This window comes from Micromys minutus (genome assembly GCF_963924665.1).
Source record: "Micromys minutus genome assembly, chromosome: 14".
In the NCBI taxonomy this organism is placed as follows: Eukaryota; Metazoa; Chordata; class Mammalia; order Rodentia; family Muridae; genus Micromys; species Micromys minutus.
In genome coordinates, this window is record NC_137983.1 from 53,526,374 (window position 1) to 53,549,930 (window position 23,557).

General features: G+C 48.5%; 1 protein-coding gene across 2 annotated transcripts in view; it reads right to left on the reverse strand.

The window, feature by feature from the left end:
* Positions 1 to 23,557, reverse strand: part of COL4A2 (collagen type IV alpha 2 chain) — a 130,795-nt gene that overhangs the window by 83,526 nt on the left and 23,712 nt on the right. For both annotated transcript variants that reach the window (XM_080928448.1, XM_080928447.1), the window contains exon 4: positions 8,777 to 8,857. In XM_080928448.1, the coding sequence (XP_080784574.1) occupies positions 8,777 to 8,857 (81 nt within the window). The remainder of the gene's footprint in view (positions 1 to 8,776; positions 8,858 to 23,557) is intronic.

Here is a 23,557-nt window from a genome sequence, read left to right on the forward strand (position 1 = left end):
TTGTCCTCACCACCACAAAGAGCTTGGGGACACCAGAGGACTGAGAGCTGCTCAGGGCCACAGGATGACCAGCTTCTTAGGGCAATTCTGAGATTCCCCAGGCTCTCAACAATAAATGAAGTTAGTATCTGCCCTGATGCCAGTGACAGAAACACAAGATGGATGTGGCCTTTTTCCTTTGAATACTGAAGAGAGCAGTTCTTGCTGTGGCAGAGATGGAGAAACTGGGACCTACAGCCCCGCATGTGTCGTGTGGTGGGTACCTCTACCGTACGTTCCCCTGGCTATTGCTTTAATATGTCAAAGAGAGGATGGAGAAAGCATTGGTAACTGTACAGACGCTATGATACTCTCTTCATCTCTGCAGTTACTGGGCAGAGGCAGCCCACAAGGACGCTCGTTCAGAGCCTTGCACAGGCAAACTTCGAAGGGTCTTTGTGACCAGCTGGACTGTCAGACAAACTATGTCACCCTTCCACATGGAGACCCAACAGTCCCAACTGCCCCCTGAGGGAGATAAAGCCACACAAGGTTCTCGTAACACCACACAGCATTTTTCTCACAACATTGGCCTTTTTAGAGATCCCGTAATTGTGTTAAGCGTGAACTGGAAGTGTAGGAAAGAAACAAAGACTGGGGAGCAGCCTGTCTTCTCTCACAGGGCAAAATGCTTGAATGCCCCTGGGAAAAGTGCTTTAATGCCCAACTTGTCAAAACATTCTATCAATAGGTGGGAAAGGGAAGCTGTCGGAGGCCAGAACCCTTGTCTGGTTTACAAGAAGCTTCCTTTCACCTCAGTAATCAGTGGCCTGTGGGAACCGGTGGAGACAAGCTGGCTCCGAGCTGCCATTCTTGGTGGGCCATATGGATGTAACGCCCTATGGGGGAGTGGTTGGAGCTTTCAGATGGGCTTCTCTCCCTGCATCAACTGCATTTCTACGCTTCCCAACCTCCAGACCAACAACTACGACTTTCTATCCTGTTTTTCGGAAAAAACGCCTGCCACCAGGAAGCAGGCAATAAAAGGGTTAATTTTTCTCTGCACTTCACTGCCTCCTCTGAACTAAAAGATTCCTTCTCCAGGGTTGGCTTGTTCTGATGTCTGCTGTCTTGGGAGATAGTGGCTCTCTCTGATCTCCAGGGAGTTGGGGACTCAGGAAGGGTACTGAGGGAGGCTCTGAAGCAGCTGCCCTTCCTCAGCAACTTCAGGAGTCAAGATGTTTAATTGTGAAAGAATCTGTCAAAGGCTGCCAGCGTATTGTCAGGATATATGAGTGTTCGGAGCTCATCTGAAGAGACGAGGGTAAACAACATATCTAAGCACTGTAATTCCTGGGGACAACCCCCGCCATATTAGCGTGTCATGGCTGCAAGTCTGTCCTGTGTTTGCCACAAGTTGTGTTTTATTGGCTTAGCTGTTACAATGAGTGGCCATGATGTGAGCGCCTCTGGTTAAGGCCAGTGAACTTGCACCAAAGGCTTCCCCATGTCTCATTATTTAACAACACACTAATTAACCAATCTGCTGTTAAGAACAGACCTAGAGTAAGGCTTAGGTAAGTTTGGGTAAAGGGGATGATGGTTTCAAAGATGATGGAAATACATTTTCCCCTTTGCGGGTGTATGTGGGGGGAGGGGGCGGGGATTGAACCTCGGGCCACACCCCAGCTCTGCGCACCCCATTCTCCAGATGTGGTATTCTTCCTGCTCTGTGCCTCTGTTCAGTGACCTTGTGTCAAAACTTGTCTTTTAGCAATGGCTTTTTTTTCTGCAGCCTGGGCGGCCTTTGAGGCCTTGCTTTTCCTGCTCTCAGGCCTGACAATTGTTTCCTTTTAGAAGGACTGTCATATTGGTCTGCTATGGCTCTCAAATCCTGAATAATGTTCCCATAGCTTCTGACATTAAATATTGTAGTACTAGAACAAGGCAGAGGGGAAGATTTGAGACAGCGACCTTCCCGTGCGGAAGGTGAACTCATCTCTGCAGTTGCTCACAGTCCCTCTTGCTTGAATGAAGGGTCCCTGTGTGGGGGAGGCAGTTGGATCCCCAAAACCCCATTGTGAAAGCTACCAGACAGGCAGAGATCTCATCAGAGAGACATATGGAGCCTCACCTTGAAAAGCAAGATCAATGCTTTTTAGAGAGGCAGAGAGCTAGGTGACACCCCCTCCCCCACACCCAGAAACTCCTTTTAGAGGCTGATTGAGAACTCATCAGTCAGTGGTCTACACAGCTGGGCCTCAGCCTATTTACTTTTGAGATCAGATCTTATTGTTAAGATCTGAGCTGAATAGGTCACAGATCCTGGTCGAATGTCTAGGGAACCCTGGCTTTCTATTGTTCCAGTCTTCCCCGGGATACACTATCTAGGATGATCTTACACATGGACTAAGAGTTCATTCTCTTTTCCTCTCCTTTTGTTCTCTCTCTAGCCTGTCTTCACCAGAGCTTACCTTAAAGACACAACTGACCTATGGGACTCTGCTCCCTGGGCCGGGCCCAGTCCTTCACTTGAGTTTATCAATTAAGGTCAGATCTAAGGTCCGTCTTGCCTGCCCAACGGCATGTTTCAAGTGCCCAGGCACTGCTGATTGGACTTGTTGGAAGGAAATTCTTTGTCAGCGAATACGAATGCTGGAAGACGAGGCTGCAGACTGCTTGGCCTGCTCGGGTGGTTTGGGCACAGGATGGATGTGCAGGAAGCATTCACGAGTAAACAGATGCCTGTGTGCTGGTGGCCACTCACCGCTGCCTGTAGCCCAATTCCTGACTGGGAGCCAGGTTTTAGGTCCTTTATAACACGTTCTTAGATTCAAACAAGACCCATATTTGAATGGAGCCTAAAATACTAGCCCCAACCAGCCTCCCTTCATAGACCGTGAACCTGGTTCAGCTAAGCAACTTCCCCAAGGAAGCTTCCTCGAGCTTGTCTTATCCTCTGCAGATGTCCTCTAGGTTTGTAAACTCTGCTCTTTCCAATTTAATTTTCCCAACCCCTCTGCTCTCAAGTCCCCTGTGCGCAACTCAACTTTATCCTCGGAATGCACGCAGCGCTCCTCGTCTTTGGGGACCCCATCTGCTGCTCAGGGTTGAAGGCCTTGCTTGTAGCTGCTGGGGTGGGGGTCCCATGGATCCCGTGAGTGTTGAAGTGTAGAGACGCACATGCAGAGGAAGTGGAGGCACTTCCTAATGCAGCAGGCACCAGCAAAACATGATTTTCAAAATCCAGTGCCACATAAACTTTGAGGGGACATGGCCCCGATACAAATCTGTCCCCGAGAAAACCTCAGATAGCCAAGTTGTCATCCTCGTACTTATGGATGTCAGGTCTCTGTGTTCCCTGCCCTAGTAATGTCAATCCCCCTGTTTCAGAAGTAGGTGAGAGCCATCCAGAGACTTGAGTTATAGGGGCCGGGAAGCTAGCCGGTGTCTTTGCTATCTATGAATGATTTTTTTTTCTGTGTTTTCCTGCGGTGACCATCTGAAACATCACAGGTGACATCTACTAGGTATGTGGAGTGGCTATGCCACATCAACCTATCAGGGAAGAGGACATGGCCACAGCAACGTTCTCTTAGAGAGACCTTGTCAAAGGTTGGGTGCTCCCAGCAGCCGTGGCCTCTCTCCTTTCTCTTCCTGGTCTAGTTTGTTTGTTTGTTTTTTTAAATCATCCCAGAGTTTACACTCCTTCCCAGTCAATGGCAAAGACCCAATGGCAAGGCATTTCTCCCAACTATGCTTTTTCTTTTTAAAGACTGTGTTTCATTGTGTACCCCTGGCTGGCCTGGAACTCAGTACGCAGACCAGGATGGCTTCGAACTCATAGTGATGATCTACTGGGCTCTGTGGGATTCAATGTGCAGGGCTGAGGTCAGACACTAAACTTTCTATTTTTCCTTGTTTCTTTCACCTTGGTTTATGTTGTTAGATTTAAGGAATCCCAGGAGGGTAAGAACTATCTGTCTCCTAGAACACAGACCCAAGTGGTGGTGGGAGATTCTTAGAATGAAAAATGCAGCAGCTAAGACTTTCCTGTTGCCTTGAGGCACCCACAGTGATCAAATTTTAAAAATTAAAAAAAAAAAAAAAAAAAAAAGGGCGGCAATGGACTTAACCAGAAGCCATGGTCAAATATTCCATGATAGAAGATTATGGGTAGGTAACTAACTGAAAAATGAACAAAAACCAAGCTCACTGGTTCTTAACCTGTGGGTCATGACCTCCTTGGCAAACCTCTGTCTCCAAACATATTTATATTATTATTCATGGCAGTAGCAAATAGTTAATAAGAAGCAGAAAATAATTTTATGGTTGGGGTGTGCTGGCTGGGTTTGTGTGTCAACTTGACACAAGCTGGAGTTGTCACAGAGAAAGGAGCCTTGGTTAGGGAAATGCCTCCATGAGACCCAGCTGTAAGGCATTTTCTCAACTAGTGATCAAGGGGGGAGGGCCCAGATCACTGTGGGTGGAGCCATCCCTGGGCTGGTAGATCTGGGTTCTATAAGAAAGCAGCTGAGCAAGCCAGGGGAAGCAAGCCAGTAAGCAACATCCCTCCATGGCCTCTGCATCAGCTCCTGCTTCCTGACCTGCTTGAATTCCAGTCCTGACTTTCCTTGGTGATGAACATTAATGTGGAAGTTTCCTCCCCAACTTGCTTCTTGATCATGGTGTTTTGTGAAGGAATACAAACTCCAACTAAGGCAGGGGTTCACCACTACCTGAGGAACTGTATTAGGGGTCACAGATTAGGAAGTTTGGGTACCATGCTCTCAACCGACCTTGGAGAGTTCTGGAGCTCATGCAAAGCTGTCTTCAACTGTCTCTCTCTGTTTTCTGTATATTAATTTGTTAGATTGTAACACCCTGGCTTTGGACATTTCTGTGTTGGAATTCAGTCCATGTTTTCCACTGAGCTGCCTGCTGGCTTCACGGTATATAAGAAGAATGTTCAGGTTAGGAGGTCTTCAACCATCTGTTAGAGATGTGTGTGTTGTACTTCATCAGAAGAGGAAGCTTAGACTCCTGCTTTGCTGCTCCTGGCCTGAGGAGGGAGTGAGGGGGACAGGGCCCTGCCACAGGCCCCGCCTCTTCCTACTGCAGTCCTGTGCCTCACTGGAATTTTTCTAGAGACTGGTGGTTCTGCCTTCGGGAAGCAGTGACCCCCTCCTTCCCCCACCTGCAGCTCTGCACATGGGGTGGAGAATTGTATTCTATGGATTTCACATTGGCCTGTTCACTCTGTAACTTGAGCATTCTCTTGGAACTGGACCACAGTGCATTTGTGATTTCTCCTTGGAGTCCAAAAGTTAGCCAGTGACAGAGTTTCTGCTGTTGGCTGTCACCATGGTGAGAACACAGTAACGAGGGTACCATGACCATATAAGGCTGAGTTAGCTGAGCACAGCCTGCAGAGAGGCTGTGTGGCAGCTACAGCAGCAGCACCATGGGGAGAGTATACGGTAAGAGACCCCAGGGGAAGCTGTGGGAAAGAACTCACCACTCACAGGCTCCCTGGAGTCAGTCTCCGCCCTACTGCTATTTTTATAATAACATTATTTAAGAAAAATATTATAGAACCAAGAGCAGATTAGAAGTAGCCTAAGAAAGAAAGTATCTTTGGTCAAATGTCCAGTGACATCGTCAGAAACACACACAGTGTCTTCATGAGTGTCCCTGTCAGCTCTGTCTTACCCTGCAGTGTCCAGTGTGATCCTCTTGGATTAACGCAGTGTGATGACTGAGCCTGCATCCTCATGGGATCTCTCTGCCCTCTCGCTGGTCAAGGATGAGGTGGATGGTGGGAGTGTGCCCTGCCGTGTGACTGGATGCTTGAACAGGGCATATTGAGAGGATGCCACTAAGGTGTAGCCCCATGGTGGGTGACACTGCCTCTGTCTTGGCAAACTGCCTAACGAGAAGAAGAAAGCCCTACCACGCTAAGCTCTGATAGGCAGGCTGGTCCAGTGAGGGAGAGAGTTAACTCATGTGGCCATGATTAAACCAGACTCAGTGCTTTCTTAGTTAGGGACTCTGGAAATGACAAGACCTCAGTAGCTGTTCTGTGGCCTCTCTAAAGTGCAGAAACCCTTGACACCTTCTTCCTGAAACCTCCAAGAGGAGACTGCGTGGAAGAGCCCTGTGGATGAGTCTCCATCAAACAGTTGAGTGGTCTCTAGGGAGCAAAATATCCCCACAGAGACATCATGCCAACCTTTCACCTGTGGGCTCTGCTCTGGGTAATCGGAGCCCACGTGGAATGCTGCTCCTCGGCCTCATGGCTGGCTTATCCCGGAAGGCAGAAGGCAGCGTCCTCCTGGGGGGTCTAACCATCTCCCCTGCCTGGTTCTGGAGATAACCGAATAGCATCAGTTGATCTGCTATGTGTCCATATAAGGAGGCTGAGTCAGTCAGAGCTTAGGGAGCCTGTGCCTGGTCTGAGGAGCCAGTGTCTGAGATCATCACTCACAAATCATTTCATCCTTAGCAAAATCTGTAGCAAGGGACGGGGGGGTGGATTTTAAATATCAATAATGAGGCTGGGAGTGGTGGTGTGCACACCTCTAACCCTAGTACTCAGAGGCAGGAGGATCTCTATGAGTTCATCTTCATCTACATGGAGAGTTTTCAGGCCAGCTAGGAATATACAGTGAGACCCTATCTCAAAATAAACAAATTAAAAAGAATTAAACAAGCAGTGCAAAAAAATGTAAATAAAATACTATCTATACTCCCTATGTCTGCCTTTTAAAAATGTTGACAAATGATCTTCAGCTAATAGTCCCCAAAGGATTTAGTCCAAGCAGACTTAAACTAAGCATCGCTGCTTCCAGAACTGGGGCTCCTCACGCACACCCGTGATCTCTGCCATTAGCACAGTTTTCAGTCAGCCAAGTCACCCAATACCTTCACACCTGAAAAGAGGGTCCCTGTCATCAGGTTTTCTGCAGGACCTTGAGGGGAGGGTGGGTGGAGATGCAGAATGGAATTCGTGTGCACCACAAACACAAGGGTTATGCTGCAGAGGAGGAATGGGGACAGACGGACCTGGGTGAAACTCACTGGGGACTCAAGAGCCATTGTGATTGACAGAAATGAGACAAGCATTGCACATTCCTGTCCAGCTATCCTGGGGAGGCAGGCAGGTGTCATCCCTGAAAGAGAAATGTAGCAGACAAGGGTGACCCTGTCCAGCAGATGCAAACTGTCCTGGGACCAAGCCTAGGTTCTAACCTTGTTGGATGCTAAACACATGAGCCAATACTGGGCTCCATCCACTCTAGTAAAAAGACTACCTCCTTCATAGAATGAAATGTAGTTTAACAGCATCTTGCAAGACTTGAAGAAATAATAGTTAACAGTCTAGATTACATTAATTGTTAAAGAGACTAAATTTATTTAAAAATTCATCATGTGGTAAACATGTCTGAAAACAGAGCAAAAGTAAACTTATGTTTTCAGTCTATAATATAATAAAATGTCCAATGCTGAGGCTACTACCTAAAAGATATATGGTTCACACAACAATAAGCCTGAATAGTACCTGCAAAAGACAGACAGGAAGAGAGAGAGGAGGGATAAGAGGGTGGGAGGGGAACTGATTGAGAAGAGGGGGGAGGAAAGCATGGGGTTGGGGTGAGGGAGGGGAGAGTTTGTGTGGTTGCAGCACATTGTGGACAGATATGATATTGTTAAAAAAATACAGGTTGCTTAATGAAGAGTAGAAATCACATATACCTTTAAAAAGAAGCATTAGTGTACGGTTGTGTGTACCAGAAAGTCAGTAAAGAGCATGTGCTGTTTTTACAGAGGACACAGTTCAGTCCCAGCACTCTCGTGATAGCTCACAACCATTTGAAACCCCAGTTCTGGGGGATGTGATGCCCCCTTCTGGCCTCTGCGAGCGCAGCACACAGGTAGTGCACATACACACATTCGTGCAAACATTGCAACACATAAAATAAAAAGAAATGAAAATGTACAAAAGTAACCCTGAAGCCAAAACACCAGTTTGAAGGGCAGCACAGCAAAAGCAATCACCCAAAGACTGGAGGAACATGTTAAACCTGCTGCTTACTGGGAGCCATGGTGACCGCTCGGTGCCATGGCGATCTCTCAGGTGACCTCTTTACTTGTCTAGAAAGGGACCCTCATCAAGCACACTCAAGGTACAAGTGATTTCAACCTTGGGATTCTTGTTCATGAAGCAATTCCCAAAGCTCTCAAGTTCCCACACACCACACTGCGCCACCAGGGCAACCACGTTCTACTTCATGTAACATACGTTTCTTTACGTTTTTGCCTATGTAAATCCAGAGTTTAAAACATCTCTGTATTAACCCACACACAATTAATCTTCAAAAACAACTGTCTGTCTTCCCTGCACAGAACAGTGTTCTCTTACCACACAGCCCTAAACATTACAAAATATCATGCAAATGACTCACATTTAGACACATTGTTGCAAGTAACCTGCAGAATAACCTCCAGGAGAACAAGCACTTGGGTTAGCGGCTGGGCTATATAAGAAACCTGAACGTTTTCAGGCTTTGGGACCCAGGGGTCTCTGGGGCCGGGTCTCTGGGGCCACGTCCCCATGGCTGCCTAGGGACATCTGTGTTTGTGTGTATCCATCACCATGAGAAACAGATCAGTGGTTCGATTGGAGCCCATTTTGTGACTGAAAGAGAATCAGTCGTAGTAAAGTGTGATCGGACTGGTCAGTTTAAGGTACGTTCAAACAGCGTCAAGAAACATTATTTTACACTGCCCGACTTACCCGTGCTCCTTTCTCCGGATAGCACTGGCAGCCCCCGCTGCAGTCTCTCCCTCCACAGGGCACATCCAACTTCTTCACACCCTGTAGAAACCAGACACAAGACAGAGTTTACTAAAGAGTGCCGTCATATCCCGCTGTGGGTCCTTACTCTGACATCAAAGCTTCATTTAAAATGGTCCACGAGCCCCTCTCCACAGATCCAGGTACACAGTCCTTACCACTGTGCTGTCCCAAGCATGTGCGGTCTCACTGCTGCCCACACCCCACACCACTGTGACATGCTTGTGGCCCTGAGTGAGACAAAGCTCCCCTGGGGACAATGGCTTGCTGCTGCCACAGCACGTGCTGCTTGGGACAGCCTGGGGAAGAGCACTGACTCCAGGTGCTGAACCAGGAGACTGGAGGGCCGAAGGAAACATTCCTGAACCCCAATGCTTCCCAGAGAAACACAATTGCAGAGCCCGGGTGGTAGATTTTCACCGGCATAGAGATTGGAAGCCAAATGAGCCATGGCTGGAGGGGTGACCACTCCAGCTCCTACCATAGAATGGCAAAAAAAGGGGGTGCTTGTGAGGCCTGGGAAACACACCTGTCAACATGATACCCCACTAACACCGAGACTCAGGGACACACTCCCTTCTTTCTCCCTTGAACACCCATTCTTTTTGTGGCGAGGAGGAAAAACTGAGGTGCGAGCCTTTCCTAAGTACTGGGCTGGTTAGCTGAGGTAGCTTCTTGAGTCTCTAGGGCCTTGGGTATTTTCTCACTCACTTGTCTCTTTCCCAACATTTCTCATGAAGGCAGAAGGAAGAACCTGGATCACTGGGGTGGGGACAGGATGGCGCTGGGGGACGGGCTGGACTTCTTTTCTCTCAGACTATGCCCACAGAACACAGAAGATTAAGTATCCCGACTCCCTTTCTCCTCTTCTTGCCTAAGTCAAGCACCAGCTGTAGTCCCCACAATCCTCCTCTCCCACCCCCAGATATGTTAGGACAGCCCTTTCCCATGCCAAAGCAGGAGGGAGTGCAAGCCCAAGAGACTCATCCATCCCATCTTGGCCACAGCTGAATGCCGTCTGACCACAGAGCCCAGGTTGTTGGCAGTTACACTTAGACATTGTTTGCTTCTGACACTCACAAAGCCAAGCTTTCTGCAAGTGGGTCCCAGCAGATGACAGACCGCACCCCTCCCACGTCAGAAAAGTTTTAACTAAAGAATTAAAACTATCTTTCATGTGTGTATATTTTTGTGTGCACGGGGAGGTCAGTGGGCAGCTCGTGAGATCTGGCTCTTTCTTTGGAACCATGTGGGTTCCAGGCATTGAACTCTGGTCATCAGGTTAGGTAGCAAACTCTTTACCTGATGAGCCATCTCACCAGCCCTCCTGCAGTTTCCATTCTGGGTTAAGCCTCAAAAATGTAATGGAAGGTCACAGGGAGATGCAAGTCTCAGAACAGGAGCCCACTGTGCTCCCGTGGAGATGCCAACCGTACCGCTATGGACCTTTTACATGCTTTGCACGTCTTGCAGTGCCCAGGATTCATCCACAAGCCACTGGGTATGCAGGGCACTGTAGACACCTGACTCAGCACCATCTGGCCACCTTGGGGAGCCACAAGCCCTCGGGCTCTTTTTGTACAGACATAAGTTTTCTTATTGGCTGAGCATTTCCTTAAGAGATCTCACTCTGAAACCCTGCAATTGGGAGCCTGATAATGATTCTCTACCTAACCTTCTGTCTGATGGATTTCAGAAAGCCTAGCATTCTCAAATCTTTTAAGAATCAATTCTCCCGGAGCTCTTTCTTGAGGGAATGGAACAATAGGAGGCCCATGGTATAAGAGTAAACATATAAAAATACTTTTATGCCTTTGAAATGTGAATCTGTGTTTGTATCAGGTTGTGTGTGAGTGTGTGTGTGTGTGTGTGTGTGTGTGTGTGTGTATGTCTTCAGCACACATTTACACTGTGGCTCATCAAGTTCAGGTTTTGAAGATAATATTTCCAGAAATAAGGTACAAGTTGAAATGTGAGTTTCATAAAAGACCCTGGGTACCGAGGCCAGAGCCTGCATGGGTCACACTCCTGTCATGTGACCATGACCCAACTAGACAGTCATCTTGGCAGTTGTTTCTCCTTTGCCGATGAGCTGTTGGGAACGAGCTGAAAGTCTTCATGTTGGGAAGGGGAAGACCTATGCCCATATTCTCTACCGGCCATTCCACAGGCTATTTTTAATTTTGATTTTAGAGCCACTTGCCAAATCTCTGTATAAAAATCAATGGTTAGAATGATTTAAAGGTTTCAAATGGATCCAACAGGCTTTCTAGTTTGAAGGTTGGGGTTGTCCCTGCATTTGTCTTCAGAAATGAGCAATACCAGTTGGAGCACCCTGTCTCATGAGCTGAGAGCCAAACACAGCTCTGGGAGGTGGCACTTAGACTGCTGTGGCCTTCCCAGCCATCTCACCTGTCCTGCAGGGGCTCTCTCAGGAATTCCAGCATCTGCAAGAGCCCTCAGGAAGTCAAGTGGAGTGTCTGGTCTCTAGGACAAAAGGAAATATTGACACACTGGGGCAGGGCATGTGCTCCAGACAAACTCTTAGAGACCGGACATGTCTCTGGACTGAACTACTGCATTCTCCCAACAGGATGTGGGGCTCTGGAACATTCTCAAGCTGTGAATGCCTTCCTGAGACTTTGGGTGAGGACAGAGGGGACTCATGTGTAGGCTCTGTGTCTGGAGATCAGTCCCCTGCCTCAGGAAGGAACTGTCAGCTCATCACTTTACACTGGGAGTCTGATTCTCGGTTCCACTGCTCAGCACTATTCAAGGACAAACCACAGTCCTAATTCCTGCCAAGTGCTTAGTAAGAATGGTGGTTTCTTCACACTTGACCATCTCGGGAGCCTGCTCACCACCTCAGTGATGGAGACCATCCTGGGCTTTATTTTCATCCTCACAAGAGTGAGCTTCTCCTTTTGAATCCTCTCCAAGCATTTTATATTTTTCATTTTACAAAATCAAAGGTTGAAACTTGGACCCCAGAGGTACCTGGCCATGGCAGCTAAGGTGAAGTTCCTAGGATGGGGAGGCTTCCATAACCTCACTGGGCACTGTGGGCTGCCTACATCCATTCAGAGGGGCTGACCAGAATCCACTTTTGGGATGCCCTCAATCCCAGGGTAAAAAGAACTCATAGTTACACCAAAAATCCCCCAAAGTGGCCACCAGAGTCTCAACCCCTGAGATACCAGCCTCACATGTTTATATTTGCTTGGATTCTCCCTTGGGATTCTGGGACCAGTGTTGTGGGCTCGTTGTCCAGCGAGAGGGTATCTGGTACTAGTACACTATCTGGATGCTGCAAGGGTTGCTGGGACCAATGACTGGCTTTCTCTCGACAAGTTCACTCCTTGCTCACTCACTTGTGAACTTGCACAAGTGCACACTCATGCACCCTCATTTTCTGTTCACACACTCATATGCAAGTCCGCACCCATTCACACACTTCTCTCTCACTCACACAGAGTCCCTGCCTCACACACGGCAGCCATGGTCTCACCCTTTGCTAACTGCTCACCGTGGACTATGTACTGTGCTAGGCTCCGGCATAAAGCAGACATATGAGACATAGTCTCTGCCTTCATCGTGTGTCAATAAGTAGAGAACATTGGTCAAGTAAATAAGTCAGTGCCTAGTTCGATACGGTTTAAATTCTGGCACAATGTTTTGAGGAAGAGGGTATCCCGAAACTAAGCCAGGAAAGGAGAGGTGATGGGTAAAATCGTACTCCTTGGCAGACTCACTCAGGCTTGCCCACATGCTGTCCCTAGGAAGACTGCCTTGCTAGCATCTGTGTAGGCCACACTCCCAAACTTAACAAGGACTAGGGATGTCAATCATCAACTCCTTCCTGGAGAAATCACCTGCCATACAAGACACTGAGCCCCATCTAGTATATCAGCTCTGCAAATAAGACGGAAGACTGCATGTAGCTCTCCAATGAGGGGAGGGGACACTAATGTCCGCTCGTCATCAGCCTGGACATATGCTGTATTGTGGGGTCCCAGAGATGTGGAAGTAAAGTTAAGTCTGGAGCAGACATGCAGGAGGCCGGCTCTGCCCACAGGAGTCATGGGGTGGGGAAAAGTCCTGCAAGAACTGTGTGGGCAACCAAGAGAACAGCACAAGTCCACAGTCCCTGGAAAGCCAAGCAGTGCAAAGATCCTGAGTAAGGTAGAGGAGGAAGGATCTGGAAGTGGCTTCATAGGTGCAACGGGAGGGAGGTGGGAAATAGATTAGAGACAGGGATTGTCACCCAAATAGTTCACCCCTGAATGACAACTGTGCTCTCTCTAGCTCCGATACCCTAAGTGACACCCTAAGTGTGGAGTGTGGATGTAGAGTCAGTCAGGAACACAGATTAGAACGGCCACAGTCTGTCCACAGTCTGCCTCACCCTGGTCCATTTCCAAATCCCATACAGACATTGTGATCGGTTAACCAAGGAACAGGCCCGGATGTGCCCGTACCACCCTGAACACGACTCACCTCACCAACAGGTGGGTCTGTCACTGGAGCACAAGAATCTCCTACAGGTTCAGTGGGGTCCATGACCAAGTGGACCTTGAGCCTATCCTTCCTAGGAAATACCTCCTTAGTCCCCCCTCTGACCCTGACTCTGTTCCCTGTGGGAATTAAGGGAGTCCTAGAGCCTGGGTCTCAGATGCTAGATTTCCAGTCAGTGTAACAAATGGATTTCAGTCCCTCTCTTTCTTAAATACTTCCTTTTTGGGCTCTTCTCTCTAGGCTGAGTTTTATCCTACCCTGCATTGACAGACAGCATGGCTGCATGGTTGGAAGCCACAGGAATGACCTGGTCCACTTAATGGCAGGCGAAGGCCTAAGAGACATTTTAAGGAGGATCCTAGGTGCAATGGGTCTGGAAGTTTCTAGGTGCAATGGGCAGGCAGTGGGCAGTACCTCTCTCTCCACACCATTATTTCTGCAACCATCTAAGACTCCCCGTGTCTTTACCATGTCCATTCTGGATACCTACACCAGTGTGCATGCGTGTGGTCTGGGTTGTCAGTGAGTTGTTTGCCTCTGGAAGACCAGGCAGCATAACATCTTGGAAGGAAAGCCAGGCTCTAGCTTCCTGACCCAGGCTCCTCTCAGGCTCCATTGGAGCCTCTCATGCCTCAAGCTGCTGGCTCTCTGGTTTGGACATCTATAAATGGAATGTGTCAGGGGTAGGGCAGAGATCAGCGCTAGCAGCTGCAAGATTAAGAGCACATCCGGTCCCACAGTGAGTGGCGCTGGCTTCCCGGCTGGTCAGGCAGTCCATGGCAGTGACAAGACACGAGTATCACGTTGCCTTCACCAGGGACCGTGTCCTGACAGGAAGAGTTTCCTCCCTGCCTGGTGCAAGGGTGTCATGCAAGCCATCCAGACCCAGTCCCTCCTCAAGGACACCAGCACTTACACACCCAAGGCACCGAAAACAAAGCTCACAAGTGATTTAAAGGCCTCAAGACAAAAGCTCTAGCTGCTTGTCCAGCAAGAGTGCAGATCAACAGAAAAGCACCCAGGTCCCTGCAGATGTGGGTATTGTTTAAAGTTGATACACCCTATGTGCATGAAAGGGGGAAAATGACAGGCTATTGTTTGTGTGTGTGTAGGTTTTTTTTTGGGGGGGAATTAAAAAAATAACTATTACTCAAATTTATATTAATACCTGAGAACAAAACTCATCTGTCCTAAAACAAAGAAGATTTTGTCCTCTGCATGTTCTGAGAAACATCTTGTCCAAGAAGTCTTTTTAAGCCAGTATACCTCCAGCCAAAAGGAGCAGCTTTGAAGAGAACTTACAGAGACCCCACCACGCACTGCCCCGAGCAATCCAACCTCAACTTCCTCTGCAGAGGAGTCTTGAATAACCGATTCCAAGCAACTCTGAGAGAGTTAAGAGAGAGGTAAGCCCTACTGCCAAAGGTAATAGCTTCCTGTCAGCAGGCAGCATGACCTATACAAGTCTTTGCTTTGTCACAGGTCCAGTCAAGCTGGGCATTCTAAGAATCTCTAATCCAGCAGCAGACCGACTAAGGGGAGAGAGCCAACTTGGGAGCAAGGTTTCCCAGTGAAGTTGTATTAGTTTATCAAAACAGGAAGTATAAGCCATTTCCACACAGGCAGCTTTAGAAATTAAGGAAATAATTCCAACATGGTATTAGCAAGACAAGGTATATGGAGAGGAAACTCGAATCGCAGCGGCATGCACAGTGGGCGGCCCAGAGGTCCAGCCAACTCACTGCCTTTGTTTAAAAGCATCTCAAGGGCACCCAAGTGGAGCACAGCCACTTCAGAGCATCCTGAAAATGTTGCCAGCAGGATGATGGGCAGGAGGGCTCTCCCTGCTCACCTAGGGGACCAGTAACTGGGAAGGAGGGCTTGCCACTAAGCACCAATTAATTCCTGTGTGGCATTGCCACTGTCACCTGGTGCATTCACAGATGGGAGGTCTCACGGGGAAGGGAGAGGTCAGGCTGTTTTGTAGAACAAGAGAGGCAAGAAGGTAGAGCGCTAAAGAGTTTCTAGGACGTTGGTCATGGCCACAGAGCACTCCCGAGTAGGCACAGGTGTGCACCTCTGGAGCACACATGTCTGCCTTCTTGTCCCCACGGCAGCACATTTGTATGCCTTATCTGAGTCTTGGGAAAGGATAACCCATTCTTGGAGGTAGAGGCAGGAGGGTCAGGAATTTAAGGCCAGCTTTAGCTACATAGCCAACAAGGCAATTCCAAAATGGTACTTTCCAGACCCAAGCTACATAGCAAACAAGGCAACTCCAAGATGGCGCTTTCCAGAGCCAATCTGCTCTGACAAGGCAACACGAGACAGGCGTGCTGGGGAAAGGGTGCTGAGGGCAGGAACCTGACCAATGGCGAGCCTTCCAGAACACTTCCCAACTTAATCATGGCTTGCAGGTGGACTGGTCAGCTTGAACACAAGGAATGGCAGACAGGGACTCTGGGTAGGGGCCAATGACACTGGATGGGAATGCCCTAACCTTGCTGAACTCCAAACTGAGGCCAGTCACCCACCTCCCACAGGAGTTGAGGATTCACTTAACCCCTTCTTGAATGACTTCTTAGAGACTCTTTGCTGTCCAAGTCTGGGGTCATTACCATCAGACAGACAGCCTAGCTTGTGGGCCTGGGGCTGCAGACTTAGGAATGAGGACTGAGCCTCAGCCAAGGAGGTGTGAGCCAGACACTGCCTCAGAAAACACCTTGCCTAGGGCTAGGATGATCTCAGGTGTGGGTGGGCCTGAGCTGCAGGTGGAGACAAGTGGGCCTTGGGCAGATGGAAGAGTGGGAACTTGGTATTTCCTGTAACGCATGTTCATCCTGCCTTGGCTGCTTCCTGTTTACGAGCTTTCCTTATGGAGGCAAAACCAGCCTGAGTGTGTCCTCTTCTTGAACAGGTAGGACAGTGCACTGTCCTGCTGCTGTGGACAGGGAGAAGCCCATACAGGTTTTGGTGCCTGACAAGCCACCTCTAGCCTCTTATCTAGAATCACCCGTCTCCTTGCTTTGGAGAGCAATGGGGTCACTACAAGGATGAGTTGAGGCTCCTTCGCTGTGTGGCTTTATTAAGTGTTGGGTGTGGGTCTGGAGAACCTTCATCCTGAGTCATCCCGTCCAGAGGTTGAAACTTAGACAGCAAAGCCAGGCGGTGGACCTGGGGAGGAGCTGTGGGGGAGGAGTCAGGAATCTGTGACCAAACGGGTGTGGTCAGCTGGAGTGGCACAGGGCAAAGGGCCAGCATGGAGCCATGGAAGACACTGGGAATGCAGGTGACAGCTGCCGTGGCATGAGGGGGATGTCCTTCTGTCTACAGCACAAAGTGCCTGAGTTCTACAGGTTGCCTTCCCTAGCATCTAATACCCTTTTTGTTATGATTTAATTTTTATTATCCCTGATTATGTGTATTTGTGTGCATGTGTTCATGTGTGTGGAAGTGTTCATGGAGGCCAGAGGTTCTTCTGGAGCTGGACTTACAGGTGGTGGTGAGCCACCATCACAGGTGTTGGGAACTAAACTCAGGTTTATATAAGAACAGTACATACTCGTGACTGCTGGTCCATCACCCCATCCCTACGTGGCATCCAAAGTCTGAATGCTGCTGTCCTTTGATTTCTTTCTGTTGTTTGCTTGCTTGTTTTCTGTCTGCTTTGTTTTAAGACAGGGACTCATTATGTAGACCAGGTTGGCCTTGAACTCACAGAGATTCACCTTCCTCTGCCTCCCAAGTGCAGGGATTAGAGATGACTGGCACTGGCTCATTCTTAAAATATTGATTTTATTATTTTTAACTGTGTGTGTGTTTGTGTGTGGGGTATTGCATGAGACTGTAAGTACCCACAGAGGCAGGGGTATCAGAAGTTACCCTCCTGAAGTTACATCTGGTGGCTGGAAGCTGCTCAGTGTAGGTGCTGGGAATGGAACCAAGATCCTTTGCAAGAGCAGCTAGAGCTCTTCACCACTGGACCATCTCCCCAGCACATCCTTGGATTTCTCATTCTTGCTGAATTCCATTCTGCTTCCTGCTCCTTATAATTGCTATGGCAACACGTTCAACTGCTAGGGCGACTCAAGATTGTTTTCGTTGCACTTTGGGTGTAGGTGTGCATCTCTGGACAACCTCCAGTCAGAGCAGGGATCTTGCTCACCTGCCTCCAAGAGCTAACTTGTGCCTGAGCTCAGAACTCTCATCAAGCAAGAAGGTTTCCTTTATTCCTGGAGGAAGCAAGTCACAGTGCACCTTCCTGAACCCCGAGCCCCTAGACCTGATATTCCAGGAGCACAGCTGGGCTGGCACAGGGTTCCTTCTGTTGTCCCTCAGTACGTCTTGGAGACAGATCTAGCCAGTGGTCCTAAGAGCCCCTCTTACTAATCTTGACACATAGATGGTACCATTCTGACACCTTCCATATACTGCAGCCACCTTGGGGGAAATGTATGCATTCAGAGCCATGATATCAAGGTGAGACACCCATTACTTGAAGTCATTCTACTGATCTCTAGAAATTTTTTATTGAGTCTGTCCATGGAACAACTTTTGAAAGCCACCTATGTTTGTCCCCTTAGTTGGGTACTTTTGGTAGTAATTCTTTAATTTGGAGACACCTCACAGACTGCTCACAGGACAGAGCCTGCTGCATGTCTACCCCCTCAGCTCCTTCCCCTCTCGCTGGTCTCTGGGACAGCACACTTTTCTCTCCTACCACCTACCACCTCGGCTCTGCTGTCTTCCACTTGCAAACGCCTCCTTGCCTTTTTAGCTCCAAAAGAAAGTTTCATAAAATGTTTTCCCACGGTGATGGAATGTCAAGGATTTTAAAGGCACCTAGAGAGAACACCCCTGACTTTGTATCTTCCCCAAGGAACGTGTACACGCTGTTCCCCAGCCTGGAATGTCCTTTGCCCTCCACCACCCTGTGCAGCCAAGACTCAGGACATTGGGGAAAAGGAAATCAGATGGACACCGGCTTTGCTTCTCGTCTCTGCCCGCCCTTTTTGGGCACAGAGATTTCTGCTACAATACAGCACATGACTGCATCTGAAGGCTATCCCCATTCTAAGAAACTAACAAGGCACGTGAGGAAAAGTGCCAGGCGGAGTGTGCTGTACCTTTGGACTTCGTAGCTAGGGCTCTAATAAAAGCAACCCAATTAAAGTAATAACAGAGCTTAAAAGACAAGGTAACCTCCCAATAAGTTAAAAATAGTGCTTCGGTAAGGAAAGCACAGACCTCGTGTGAGCAGGGGCTTGAGGAAGGTGGTGATTGGTACCGAGGGCAGATGAAAGCTAGCATACCCAGCACCCGGGAGAGCCTGCAGCAAGCACTGAGAGTGGCTGTGCTGGCCTAGGCCAGGGATAGGACATCTGGACACAGCAGCACATGCATCTTGTTGTGTGCGCTTCTGTGTGGGTCACCTCCACCTTCAGAATTTGTGAACGGCCCTCCGATGGGCCAGGCCAGACAGAAGACACCGCACACAAACCTATGCTTTCTGTTGGCATCAAATTGTCTGCCAACTGTCTGTCAGCAAGGATGAGTTAGAGAGGCGCACTCCAGTAAAGCAGACCCCCGGAATGTTGTTCACAGCACACTTTCCTGGGTAGCTATTCTCATTCCATGAAGGAGCCTGGCGCCATTAAAGACTCCTTATGTGAGCTGTTGACAGTAGTCATGTTGTGGCCCGAGGCATACTGTTCTCAGTGTTGAGACTAGTCAGGAGCTTAGAACCTTCACCCCAGAGGCTGTGGATGTAATCACAGGTGGAAGATACCTCAGGGGTACCACATATTATATCCGGAATAAATGTTCTTAAATACTTAAGTTATCCTGCACATGTGCTGTTCAGCCGGAGAGACAGCCTATCGAGACAATGCTGAATCCAGGCATCACCTCACAGTCTGCCTACACGAAATTCTAATTATTTTCATGGCGTGTTAGATCTTGGCGTTCTCTGGCCAGGAATAAAAATGTGAACACCGGTGCTGGCATATAGGTCTGAAATGAATATTTAACATAGCTCATAAAAAAAGAAGTGGATCCGTCCTTAGGACTGTTTTCTCCCCTGAGAAATGTGATTAACCTATGAGCTTGGTTCACTAGCCTCTGGCCATACATTTCGAGAAAGATCTGAGAGGAACAGAATGGGAGAGAGGGAGCAACATTTCGCACAATACAATAACATTTCTGTTCTGCGTACTGGAGACTGGTCCAGGCACGGAGTGCCTTGGTTTGTATTGGCATGTAAGGAATGGTGGAGGCCCTGCCCGGGCAGGCTGTGTATTTGATATGCGTAAGTTCACCTTGCAAACCCTGTCCATGTCACAGGAGTCCCAGGACTGGTGGAGTTCTGACACCAGCGCCATAGATGTTGGAAACACCTGCTTGGCTTCTGAGATGTAATTTCTGCCTTTTCTCTTGTGTATGCTTGGCCGAGGTCATCAGTCTTGGTGGTGTTTGGAAGGCATGTGTATGACCTCACACTTGAGTAATTACATTAGGATTCCTTTGTTGTGACCTCATGCTCTTTAGCATTATGCTGGAAGGACTGTGGTGTCTACCCAGAACTGTAACAGGGAGGAACACTTGGTCCAGGGGAGGAGAGTGTCCGTCAGACACACCCAGTGTGTGCAGCATGCTACTGCTACTGTGTGAATTGTCTGCCAGACCCCCATTAATCATTTGTGAGTACACCAATATGCAAGTGCACATGTGTGTGCACATACCAATGGAGGCCAGAGGTTGATGTCTTTCTCAATTGCTCTCTACTTTGAGTTTTGAGACTGGGTCTCTCCCTGAAACTGAACCTTATGAATTCTATTAGACTGACCTCTGTAAGGAGGCCCAGTGACTGCCCTGTCTCCCTTTCGTGGCACCAGGATCCCAGGCACTGATCATCAACAGTTCCCTTTGGGTCCTATTCTCTTGTCCCCTGCACCCCTTGCAGAAGGCATGGCCTATTTTAACTCCCATTGGGTGCACCCTTAGATTGTAGTATCAACCGATCAATGTACCAAGATAGCCCTGGGTTGGCTTAGACCAAGTTTGTCTTCTGATCCTCCTGAGGGGCTGTTCAGAGTATTCACCCACACACATTTTCAGGAATGAGCCTGTGCTGAGAAGGTCTGCATCAGGGCAGTAAAATGTCAGGAGCTATTTCTGTCTATTCTACTGAACTGGTACATGCTCAGGTGACTTTTCCAGCCTCATACACTCAAAGGGGGGCATACAGATCGGAACTCCTTGGCCTCCAGCTACCTGGTGTCTTTGCTCTGCCTGGGGTGTCCAGCTGGTATATCTCACAGCAAAGAACACAGTCTACTGTGAACCAGGATACACTTGGAGGAAGGTATAGTCACCCAATATCCCTGTGAGAAACAACCCCCGCTCTCAGTCTCCTCATTTACAGGACACACAGATTCTGTTTTCATGTCTTGAGGGGATGCTATCAGACTGAAAGGAGATGAACCCAAGAGAGTGTGAGGTCAGGGAAGGCTGAGGGTGGATGCCTCTCTGTTCAAGCCTGTTTATTCCATGTTTATTCCTAGCCACCGAGAGGCAGGGCCAGGCTGTCCCTTGTCTCTGACCCTCTACCCCAGCCAAAGGCCAGGACCAAGTAGTCCCTTGTCCATAGCTCAGAGCAGGTGACATTCTCACCCACCACAGAGTGTACTGTTCATGGAGACAGGGATGTTTTAAGTCTTCATCCAATGACTTGCATCTAACATCGCATCTAATATGTTTGAGTCTATAAACAGCTAATGAAATTAACACAAGGAAGGTAATATTTTCATAAGTTCCACATACTATTGTTTTCTCTGGACTGAGATTTTAAGAAACATTTAGCATGTTGATTTATGCCTAATAAACAGGCTCTTTGGTTTTTTTTTTTTTAATTTTATTTTTAAGAAAGGAATCTGGCTTAGGCATGGTTTTGGTGGCTTTACTGCTGAACCTTGTCCCTAACTAAGGTCAATTTAGGGACCCAAGCCAAGACCTTTATTTTCTAGGTGTTGCTATGAGCCCAAGATCAAAGTTCATGAAGACTGAGTAATTCTCTACACGAATCCAAAGCACCCTTATCAAGCACAAACAACTAATGTGCTGGGTCTGTAAACACCCAAGAGTGGACTTCCTCAGATATTCCAAGTGATGTCATCTGGCCCTTCTTTCATATCCGTTTTTATTATGTTTCTGTCCTTTCAAAACAGAGTCTATATCCCAGTCCCACAAAAGCCAGGAAATGTCACCCCTGGCAGCCGCAGACCTAGGAGAAAGAGGAAACTGATAAAGTTTAAACACCTCCAGACTGGGAGGAAGGGTTCTCACAGAAAAGTTTGCGCTGGTGAATTTTTGAACCCAGGGTCTTGTGCCTGCTAGCCAAGTGTCCTACTGCTAGACAACCATCCCTCCAAACCTGAATCCCTGTTTTCCCATTGCAAAGTGCCACCAATGGTGTCCCCAGCCCCAGTGTCTTCTCTATAGCATTCCTAAATGCCTGAGAGTCAGGGACCTAACAGCACACAGGTCCCTGGCACTGTCCCAGAGGCAGGATTCAGTCATTTGGAACCACAGACACTCAAGCAAACAGGACAGGCTGCAGGGGAGGCTGGAGAGGCAAGCGGACACCAGCACTAGCAGAGGGTGACTCCAATCCTAATTTCTGAGTTTGGACTGAGACGTGCTTGCTTCTCTGCATTGTCTGGATGAACTTCTTGCTTAACCGATGTCAGTCACATATCCAGTTTTTTCTACAGGCAGGTATGGCTGGTTTATGCAAGGTGGTATTCTTTGGGCTTGTATTCTGTCACTTTCTGGCCAGGAAGCCCAACACAGAGACTTCTGGACTAGATGATATCATGTCACAAAGCAGAGGACACAGTGCTTTTAGGAGAGTGGGTGTGGAGGGTGCAGGAAAGGGATATTCAGTTAGCCATGTCTAAGGGATTTTCCTAATGGCTGCACTTTGAGTCTGTGGCTGCACTGGGCTCTGAGTTTTAGCAGTGACATCACTGTTCCCTGCACTGAGCAGGTCCCGCCTGCCTCCTTCCTAACCTTGACCTTGTCATGACTCAGTGCTTCCTTTCACCCAAATCTCCACCCAGGGAGGAAGCTACTGCCAGGAACAGCGGCTCCCTCACATACCATAAATGTCCAGTCTCGGCAAGCCTGCCGTGACCTCTGCACATATGCTAAGGTCTTTCCCTTAATGGACAATCTTCCTTTGCTCAGCAGCAACCCCAAAACACCCCAGGCAGATGAAAAGCCAAGGCCCTTTGAAGTCTGTGCCAGCAGAGCCCCTGAGCCCCCGAGACTGCACAGCATACAGCCCAGGGAGAGCAGAGGATCAGGGAGGTCAGAGGATGTGCGTGCACATACAGGGGTGGGGGCTACAGGGAGACCCTCCCATGACCTTCAGGTTTTTCTGTCTCTCTCCACCCAGTTGTGACAAAGAATCTTGAGACTCACAGAAGGGTTCTACCTTCTGGTAGAATTGTCCCAAAGGACTAGACTGGTTCCTGGGACAGGGGTGGTGAGGAACCCTCAGAATGATGCCACTCAAGTAACTAGAATGTTGTATTGTAGAAGGGTGTCAGGGTGAATGGGGGGGGGCAAACCCAGTCCCTCCTTTCTCTAGAGGAGTCCCGGTGTGTAATCCTGGCCTTTCACACTCCCACTGGTCTCCAGACTTCCTGGCTCATTCTCTTTACACCTTCAGAATGAGGTCTCTTTGAAAACAGCAGTCAGCTACAGATGGCTGCTGATTTAGATGCAGTCACACTGAGTTAAGTTGTACCTATAGCCCGGACTGCCAGCGACATTTGGTGGCTGCTGGGCCAGAGGGTTGCAAACTCAGAAGTCCTGGAATCTTCTTACTGTCAACCTCTACTATTCCTCCCAAGACCCAAGTGTCATCATAGGTCAAGTTAAAGATAATCACCAGACACAGTATTATTGCTCTTCAGGAGTTTGGGGAGACCCTCAGAAACCTGACACATCACTGGCACACAGTGTCTGAACAGTTATGAATATCCTATGCTTGGGCAGAAGGCCAGCATCTGCAGGCCCCCAGTACCTCCCTGATTTCTTATGCCACCAAACCTGATAAAGGGCCTTATGGTTTAGGCTCCATCTAAACCAATGGTTCTCACATGCCATAGCTTCTGTGACGTGGTCTGGGCTGTGTCTTCA